Here is a 9,837-nt window from a genome sequence, read left to right as displayed (position 1 = left end):
CACAGGTGTATATTAAAGCAAAACTACTTCGGCTCAAAAATCACCGTAATTTAGCATCTACTTGAAGCCAAAAACATAAATAGATTTTTTTTTTAATAGCTGGAAACAATTTCAGGAGTCATGGGACGACATTGTTATATAACTTTTCATCAGAAATGTTTAAGTAAAAATGAAGTTGTATGCTTTAAGAGCATCCAATATTTACATTTATTTAACCATATTCTCTGTTTTTTTTTCTAAACCCCTTCTAGTGTGACTTGAAGTCACACTGAAGATAAAGGAAACGTGTGGAGCATTTGGAAGGGAGGCACAATCATGCCAGCCTATAGACGGAGTGATGAGACCGAAAGTTGCAGGGTTTTTTCCACTCTTAGTTGTTTGTTACAGCCTAAAGAACATTTTTTGGTTTGGTTGTTGCAGAAATCTGGTGCATCATAAAAACAATATGCCATGCAAAGCTGACACTCAGCACATCCCACAAAATATTATCTTCTTTCTCCACTAAACACTTAACAGGTAGTAATAGTCTTGCTGTTTTGTGGTTTAAACACTTAAAAAAAATACCTGTTTTCTGGATCATCATCATCATCTTCTGCACAGACTGGATTGACAGAGTCCTTATTGTCAATTTCATCTCCTGTCATGCAACAAACAAACATATTAGTCGCATCGTGAGAAAAAAAATTAAAGCAGAAACAGCAGACTTCTGGAGATTTATTTTATCATCAATCAACCAGAGCAGCTGTCTCAAAGTTCACTACAAGTTCACTGTAAAAAGAGACCTGGACTGAGTGTGTGTGATGAGTTGCTTCTGGTTTCTACAAAAATCAATTCAGCTCCCAATTTTTTGCAACATGGACGCCAGAATGTTGGAGCAAGACGATGTTGGTAAGTAGTGATTGGTCCAGGTGGGTTTGAGTCAACATTTCTATGGATACCACTCTAGCCAATCACAAGGGAGCTTGTTTGAAGTCCACACCCCTTCTACTTGAAAGCGGGTTTGGAAGAATCTAACAATCAAACGTTTCATTCTGATGAACAAGAACACAGCAAGAATGGTTCTTGTGACTGATACAATGACTGAGTGAGAGCCGTTTATATTTCAATAGAACTCTATGGGATTTTGGCTTCTTGGAGGCAGCAAGTACTTCCTGTTTGGAACGTGGGTTTTATCTCAGTCCAGTTTTGCGATTAAGTCATGGTTGTCACTTTAAAAGGCCTGTTGGTTTTATTGCTTTAAACTTTATCTAACAATCGCTTCACAACTTAAAGTGCAACTAAATGCAAATAAGTTAAAAAAAAGACAAAAAAAAATTCAGTTTATCGCTTTATGAATCAGGAAGTAAAGCAGAGAATCATCTTACCTGAAGACTGTTGAAAGATCCCTACTGAATTGATGACATTATCATCCATTATGGGTTTAATCTTTTGTGCATCGCTGTCATCTCCAGAGTCACCTTCAGCCTGTTCCTCCTCTTCCTCCTCACTGGAGGAAGACTGGAGCTGGGAAGATCCTTTAGGACTCTTTCCCTTCCGCTTCTTTTCATAAGATCGCTTCCGAGTAGCTGTCTTGCTTTCTGGCGAGTCTTTCTTCTCTTCCTCTTTTGCTTTGTTTTTCTTTGTGCGGCTAGATCTCCTCTTGGATACTTTGCTAGTCCCCTTTTTCTGGTCGGAGTCCGAGTCTGAGCAGTCAGAGTCTTTTTGCTTCTTCTTCTTGGATGGCTTCTGGCTTTTATTCTCTGTGTCTGACTCGGAGGTTGCAGTCTTTCGTTTGCGTTTTGATAGGTTTTCAGTGTTCTGAGAAGAATCATCTGATTTAATTGAACCTTTTTTACCCTTTGTGCTCTCCTGCTCCTCATCTGTGCTTTTGCTTTCTGCAGCTTTCTCCAACAATGCATGCGGAATTTCATCCGAGTCAGAGTCCTCTATTGTTTGAGCTGGAGTGTTGTTGTCCTTGTCGAGCTTTTTCGCGTGGTCGCTGGATTTCTTGGATGGCTTGGACTTGCTTTTGACGTCTTCCTCAGACTCTGATGAATCCCCATCGACCTTTTTCTCACTCTGTTTCCTCAAAGGAGTCGTCTTTAATCTGCTGGAGCGGCGGCTGGGTGGTGGGCTCTCGGTTTCTTTTTTCACTTTAGAAGCCGACTGGTCATCATCTTCTGTTTTTTTTTTAGACTTGGACTCTTCACTCTTTTCTTTGCTTTTGGACCTGGAGGAGCGTGACCCACTGGTTTTCACGACTGGCACAGGAGTCAGCTTGACAATGAGATTCTTAACTTTGGGCTGGGGCAGCTGATCTTCTGCAGGAGTAGAGTTGGACTTCGCCTCATTAGCTGGGACTGAATTAGTGTCCGGTTTAGAAAGTGTTGACGAGTCTGCAAGACTCTCCACCATTTGAAAAAGCTCTTCGGGGACGGATGGAGGTACAGACATGATGTCTTGATCTAAGGACATCTCACCAGTCGACACAGGTTCCTCACAAGTTTCTGTTTTTATGATTTTCTCAAGTGCATCTGTTTCTGTTTGGTGGTCTTTCATCACAGCCTTACTTGACACTTCTTCAGAGCCTGCTTCCTGCTCGTTGGTTTGCTCCTCATCTTTGGAAACCACAGCATCCTGAACTGCACTTGCTTCTTCATTCGTCTCCTTTTCCTCATCTTCAGACATTCCTGACTGAAGCCCTCCACCCCAATCTTGGTTTTCATCTGCTTTTAGATTCACTCCACTATCACGAGCTGAGCCCGTTTCATCCTGCGGCTCCTCGTTCACATCCATTTCGGGAATCGCATCTGCTTCGTTGTGTGGCTCCGTGTCTGATTTTGGAGCAGCATCGACCCCATCTCCTGAATCTGCATCTGCATCCATTTTATCGATTCCTGTTGGTTCTGCAGTGGAACTACTTTTTTTGACGTGTTGGACATCATTACCGTTCTGTAACTCCATGCTTTTGAATTCAGGCTCCAAAGCAGCTTCCAGCACATTGTGGGCTTTTCTCAAATCAGAGAGCACAGCCTTGAAGGCTTTCAAATGCCGATACCTGATAGACCTGTCTCCTTGATCTTCAGCTGTCTGCTGAATAAATTGGATGAATGTATTATTCAAACCAGTGGTTGTTTCCACTAGTCTTTTTGCTTTCTTTATATATTCTTTGGGTATCTCCATCTTTTTGTAGGAGAATGTCATGACTCCAGAGCCTTCAGCATGTTCCTTTCCGTTGGCGAGAGCTTTGTGCTCTTTGGTTGTCCTGCTCTTTTTTTTCTTCTTGTCTCGCTCCTCCCTCTTTTCTGCCTTGTGTTGTTTGAGCTGAGCGTGCTCTAGTTTTTCCATAATTCGTCGACATTTGAAGACCAGATCCTGGAGCGGATCTGACCGGCATACGTAACAGTGCCATTTTGAGTTCTCATCAGTGATGTTTGACAGCTCTTTTCTGCCCAGGTTACGCAGAATGCACTTCTTGCAGAAAGCGTTGTTACAGTAGTCACAACATATGAGCTTCCCACCTTCAGCACACCACCTGGAGAGAAACATTATAGAAGGATTCTTAATAAAACCTCTTAACACCAGAGATATCACTGGCAACACCTCAGTAACACTCGCTCTTTGACGTGCCATAACTTCTCAAATGTTTTTGCAATCAACGTGAATGAGGTGATTCTGATGCTGAGAAAATTATTTCTACAAGTGTTGCATAATTGCACAAAGCAGCTTTTCTTCAAAAGAATCAGATGATTTCTGTTGTTCGTGAAAGCACTTCTGCGCTGTACAGTTTTGCATATCTGCTTTCCTCTGCTTCAGAATCCACTGGAATTTTGTTTAAAGCTAAAAATCTGAAGTTAAAGAGTAAATTTGTTTGAATTAATGCTTAAAAGTTGAACCAAGACTAAACCAAGACTAAAACTGTACCTGCATTGCTCATCCATTCCATCAGAATCTTTGCCGATATCATCACTTGTGTAGTAGTTGTAGCACGACTAGAAGAGAAGAATAAATATGATAAATAACACAAGATATTGGACTTAAATTTCAATAACAGAGTTATGTGAATGGGTCTGGATTTTCCTACCTTGCAAATTAAGACTTTGAGCGCAGGATGCTCACACAACGAGTTCCGCTGGAACTGGTTTACCTGTTTTCCACAGGCAGTGCAGCTGACCTTCTTTTGGAGGGCGTCATCTGCAATATTAAAAAAGGTCTCTCTTATTTTTTTCTTACACATAACAACTAAGCCCTCTCCAAAAACAAAGTGTTACTCACGCTCGAAACTTAATTTTTGATTAGTTCACATTACCTGAAAGTTTTTGTTTGAAATCCACTCGAAGCTTCATGGCACCTTTATTTTCATTTCCAGTGGGTCTCATGACCAAAGTACCTGAGAATTGGAACCGTTATGATCAATGCTCCGGTCACTCAACGCCTTTCCGAAAAGAACATTGCTTCCGTTCAATTGCCTACCTTTAGATCTGCTGCTGGTGTTACCTTCAGATGGATTGTCAGATGTGGCACCTTCATTGTCGCTCTCAGCTGAGGGAGCAGATTCATTTTCTTCAGTGTGCTTTGCTACGGAGGTGGGCTTCCTAAGGAGTAAACAAAAAATGTTTACTTTAAAATGTAGAAACCTGCACAATTATTCGACTGCAACAACAATGCCTAAAATCTCACTCTTTTGAGCTTTTTAAAAAGCACTTCCAGTCGTCTTTTTATTATGATTATGCCAATTTTAGCTAGAATAAGAAAAACGTGTCATTTTCTAGTACATAGTTTATGCAGAGCAGCAGTAGTTCATCAGAAATTCAACTCTGAGTTGTTGTTAGATTGTCATAGCAGAGTAAGCCATTTCCCATAATCCATCTGTTTACACTCTCCAACGCTAGCTTACAGCTCATCACACCCCCAACCTAATATTGCAGGTGCAACAACAATGATGAGGTATATTGGACCTATCAAGTCAAACAGTTCTGAGCCAGATCCCACCTCGGACGAGGAAAACAAACTTGTACATCAATTTATTAGACTACAAGAGAATGCACCAGGATGGAGCAGAGAAGGGAACTTGTGGCCTGCCGATTGTAGCACCACAGCCACTGCTGCTAATGAAGCAATTTTTTTCACCTGCTCCTGTTTAAGAACAACTTGCATAAAGAGTTATTTAGATATTCAAATTTGAACTTAATTTTCTTTAAAAAAAAAAAATGCAGCATAAACATGTTAAAAACAAAATGTTCACTGAAATTTTCATTTACATTTTTTTGATAAACATTTGATTCAATTTTACCTTCATATGTAACCTTTGAATGAACCTCTTGTGCTCATTAAAACATGCCTTTGAATGTTTACCCAGATGTGACACCTAACTGCTCGTGCTCGTTAAAACACCAAGGGATGACTTTAGGGAGTATTTGACATGAGATATAGCCTTGACCTGTCCTCCTTACTCAGGAAAAGCAAGACACAAATCATGCGTAGACCTCTGAGCTAATGGTTGACCATTCTAATTTGGACATGATTTGGAATGGTGCTCGGAGTTATGGAAAATAATTTATATCACGAAACAGTATATATCACGATGTACGACAATAAAGTATATTTTCAGCTATTATCTAAAAAAATGCCTGATATTGCGGCAGCTTTTGTGAAAAGTTGCTACAAAAGTTGCAATGTTTTTAAGATAATATTGTTTTGAAAAGCGTCTAAAAAATGTAAATTATAAAATAAACTTCACATTCTCAGATTCTCTCTGACTCATACTCATACTCATGTTGTGCAGCAGCTGTGCGCCGCGCAATATGACAGATCGCTTCGTACCTGCACCCTAATGTGTGCATAGGCTCAGGGTACCTTCACTCCGCCGCGTGCAAGTTTGCGTGCAGCACACCTTTACTCTGCTGCGTGCACACTCGCGCGCAGCGCACCACCACCACCACCCTGCAGGGTGACCGTTCACGTACGTCTTGGAGAGAAAAAAGTCAGAGGGGACTAAAGAGAGATAATAAAAGAGAGCACGACTCTCGGTAAGGAGTCAGAAGGGTCACGAAGCTGCATCATCATCCATGACTGTTAAGACGGTAGACTGGTAAAGTTGCGGCGAACATAAAAAGTTGCTGGGTGTGCAACAAATTACACAAAATCCTAAAGGGTAAGAAATGACGCACTTGGCATAATAATTGATCAAATTAGCTTAGCAACAATATAAACGAAATCGGAGAAATGGGACGATAGACACTTTTCTATCACCCACACGATATTTATCATCATATCGCCCAGCACTACTGTAGAATGTGCAACATTGTCTTTGAAGTTGTTTGTGCAGCCCTATAAAGATCTATAAATCTACTTAATTCATTGGAACTCTCTTTGCTGTATGAGACTTTCCTGCATGTCCGTACCGCATGCATTATTTTGAGTTATTAAATACTTGCGCTGATCCTAAAGAGTTGTGTTTTCTTTCATCGGATTCAAACAATTTTCCACCATAGTAGGTCTTTATGATGCTTGTGAAATTGATGTATGAATCTTACATCTTGTTGCGTGAAGAGGAAGGCTTCGTACTGCCCGCTGAGCTTCCAGGCTGCAACGGAACCAAGAGTTAATTTACCACCCCAGCAGAAAAAAATTCAAATTAAAGGTGTGCACAAACTATCAACCAGGTAGCAACCTTACCTCTTCTTCTTTCCCTGACATTTTCTCTTGGAGTGATTCAGTAGACCCTAAACTCATTTTACCTAGAAAGACATTTTTATTACTGTGCTGTTAAATTATGAATTTGGAGGGGGAAAAAAAAGTCTTGAAAGATTACCAGGTATTTTAATATGAAAAGGAAATCTAAAAAAAAAAAAAAAATTTAATGTTTTAATTGCTGCTTGTACATGTGGTCAGCCTTTACTGACAGTAGAAAACGCAAAACAAAAAAAAGGCAGAAATAGGACAAAAATACAACCTAATCCTCATTTTTCCTCAAAAATAGCATGTTGTTTTAACCTTTATCAGAAATAGTAAGCTTTTCTATTGATCTGTTGGCATCCATGCAATGTAAAATAAATAAATAAATAAATAACAAAAATGAAATTCTCTCAATAGATTTTATTTTGGTGCACTTTGAATAAATGAAAAGAGAAAACGTCTACAATAGTTTGAATTAATTCAAAGCCACATGCACAATAATCCAAATTACAAGCGTTTGTTTTGAATTATCACACTGTGCATCCTCAGATGGCTGACTTGTGCTATCTTAAGCATCAGACTTGACCATTGTGGTCCAGACATTTGCACCAGACTTCTACAATCACTCCGCGTGGACACTTTTTACCACTAAAACGGCTAACCGGATTTTGACAACTTGCGATTTCAGAGAAACCGCGGATGACATGCTTGCAAATCGTTGGCGGGTTGAATTCCCGGCTGGAGGATAAAACCAAACTAACTGACCTCAGGTTGGCTTGGTGATCGGTGCATGCACAGGCCTTTCACCCCACCTCTGTTTATACAATGCAATGAACTCGCGCGTTTTCCGCAGCCTAGAGCTACATCTGAGCATCCAAACTAGCCTTTCGCGCTTTTTCTTTAAATACAATGTCGAGTATACGCACGTATATGCATTTGCACGCTTGGTTCAGTTTTCTGGTTTATATTAGCCTGAGAATTAACTATAGAGTCGCATGGAGATGTCTGGCTCCGTTTCTGCGCGAACTTGAACATTGCCGGCTGCGCAGTACCTAGCAACTGCTGGGCTAGGCTAGCTAGCTAGCTAGCTGGGAACCGACGGCCCGGCTTGCCGCTAGCAACAGTAGCACAGTAATCAATGCAAACTGGCCTGTCTAAACAAACACTATAAACATCGTTCCTACCTGCTTCCCGCCGTCGTCATTTCCTGACGGACGGAGATGGGTTTGTACTAACTATTCCCGGCCCAGTTCACTCTGAAATGGAAATTTTCTTGGCTGTGGAGCTAAAATTTGGGTTTAAAAACAGAAAAAACTCCAGTCAAGAGAGACAAAGCAAAGGGACCATCTTGCCGGATGACTGTGGACGCAGCAAAATGGCGCATCCAGTTTTGGTCTTCTGCGCTTTCTTATTGGCTAACAGCCTGAAGTGCCACCTGATTGGTCCAGATTTTTAGAAGGAGGTTGATTGGCTGTGCCGATGGCTGCAGCAACACAAGACGGAGTGCATTAGCTTATAGTGAAAAAAATAAAATAAAAAAGCTTATAGTGTGTGAACTTACTTGAAAATCAATGAAGGCTAGATGGGATCATTTATTTATCTTATTTTTTATTTTTTTTAATCAAGGAGCAATGTTATTGTTTTAGGTTTAAGTCACATAGGCCTCATATTTTTGATTTTATATTTTTCTTTGTTTTGAAATTGGAAATTTCACTTTAATGAACTAAGCTGACATAATCTAAGGGTTGCCCTTAATGACCCACTCCAATTAAAACTTTGTTTTTTTGTGTTTTTAACATGTTCCTATATTATTTTCCCACAATAAAGGACATATATGAATAAAATCAAGGTTAAAGGTCCGATTTCTGAGTATTTCTCTTTTGAAATCATTTTTAATCAGGAGCAGACGAAACAAAAGTAATTTGAAAAAGTTTGTAGCAGTGACATTAGGTGAACCACGAGCTCCCTGCTCTGCTCCATTCTGATGCATCCACTTGTGGACAACTAGATCTTTATATTCCGTGTCTGAGCTGGCGTCTGGCTTAAAGCTGAAAATCTGGATACCTCCAATATTTCTCGCCATTTTTGTTGCGATGGTAATGTCAGTTTGGGGTTGTAAGCAAGTAGGAGAGAGTGGATAGATGATGGGAAGTCAGAGTAGGCTTATGTGGGACTGCTTATAGACAGTGAGCTCCTGCCACTTTGCAGAAACTATACCCCAGAAAACAACACAGGTTTTCTTCATTTTGCCTTAAAATGTTAAAATCTTATTCAAAAGACCACCATAATTGCTGTTAAAATAATAATAAAAAAGATGATTTGATCAAATTTAATGCTTTCAGTGCTCTTACTTTACTAATAACCATCCATATTACTGGTATATTAATTCAATAATAATAAACATTTAACACATACATGTTATGATACCACAACGGTTGCCAGGTCTTGCACAAAAAAAGGTCCTTGCCCTTGTGAGTAATAGTATGGTTTCATGTCAAGGCAGGGCACAACGGATGCATCCTTTGAAAAAGCTCCTGGTAAAGTACAAAAAAGGTCAGACAGAGCTGTGTTGTGTGAACAGACATAAAAAATGTGGGGGATATCCTGTTTGTGGTCTACAGGATTCAAGATGGTTATTGACTTTAACTCTCACGTTTGCAGAAAGTTTTGATCATTTTTTTTTTTTTTAGTTAGTTTGGGAAGATACCAATGGTGCAAATGATGCCCTGGCTCTCAGTCTCGGTAAATCTCATGCTCAAGGTTTAGATTAACACAGCGCAGGCCAGTCAAAGTCGACTTCTGATCATCTTTTGATCAATTGTAATAGTGCTCCCAATGGTCTTCTAAATACCATATTTTCTAGACCATAAGCCGCTACTTTTTTCCTAGGTTTTGAACCATGCGGGTTATACAAAGGTGTGGCTATTCTGTGGATTTTTCTTCCACTGCTTGAGGAGTTCTAACTGGAATCAGAATCAAAAACAAAGAAGTTTGTGTGGTGGACATTTTAAGTTGAACGCCATGGAGTTTGCTATCTAGGAAGGAAACCGCGCTGCTGCACACAAGCTTAGCATCAATGAAGCTATGGTGAGACGCTGGAGACGGCAGGTACATACATGTACATTTACAGTGCAAAATTGTTATTTTAAATATCTAATTTTTCAACATGGATATCTGCGA

The 9,837-nt window shown here is 40.0% G+C and overlaps 1 protein-coding gene across 3 annotated transcripts in view; it reads right to left on the bottom strand.

Annotated features, from left to right (window-relative positions):
• The window catches only part of atrx (ATRX chromatin remodeler), a 33,571-nt gene extending 25,520 nt beyond the window's left edge, over positions 1-8,051 (bottom strand). Inside the window, exons 1-9 of one of the 3 annotated variants that reach the window (XM_024283003.2) lie at positions 7,842-8,051; positions 6,658-6,719; positions 6,516-6,565; positions 4,453-4,574; positions 4,289-4,369; positions 4,064-4,173; positions 3,904-3,971; positions 1,365-3,514; positions 565-637 (exon numbers count right to left, since the gene is read on the bottom strand). In XM_024283003.2, the coding sequence (XP_024138771.1) occupies positions 565-637; positions 1,365-3,514; positions 3,904-3,971; positions 4,064-4,173; positions 4,289-4,369; positions 4,453-4,574; positions 6,516-6,565; positions 6,658-6,714 (2,711 nt within the window). In that variant the 5' untranslated portion in view covers positions 6,715-6,719; positions 7,842-8,051. The remainder of the gene's footprint in view (positions 1-564; positions 638-1,364; positions 3,515-3,903; positions 3,972-4,063; positions 4,174-4,288; positions 4,370-4,452; positions 4,575-6,515; positions 6,566-6,657; positions 6,720-7,841) is intronic. The other 2 variants (XM_036214092.1, XM_036214091.1) reach the window with 2 other exon arrangements.
• Between the last annotated feature and the right edge of the window lie 1,786 nt (positions 8,052-9,837).

The sequence above is a fragment of the Oryzias melastigma genome, linkage group LG10, assembly GCF_002922805.2.
Source record: "Oryzias melastigma strain HK-1 linkage group LG10, ASM292280v2, whole genome shotgun sequence".
Lineage (NCBI taxonomy): Eukaryota > Metazoa > Chordata > Actinopteri > Beloniformes > Adrianichthyidae > Oryzias > Oryzias melastigma.
Note: the sequence above shows the minus strand (reverse complement) of the source record. Positions and strands in the feature narration are given on the sequence as shown.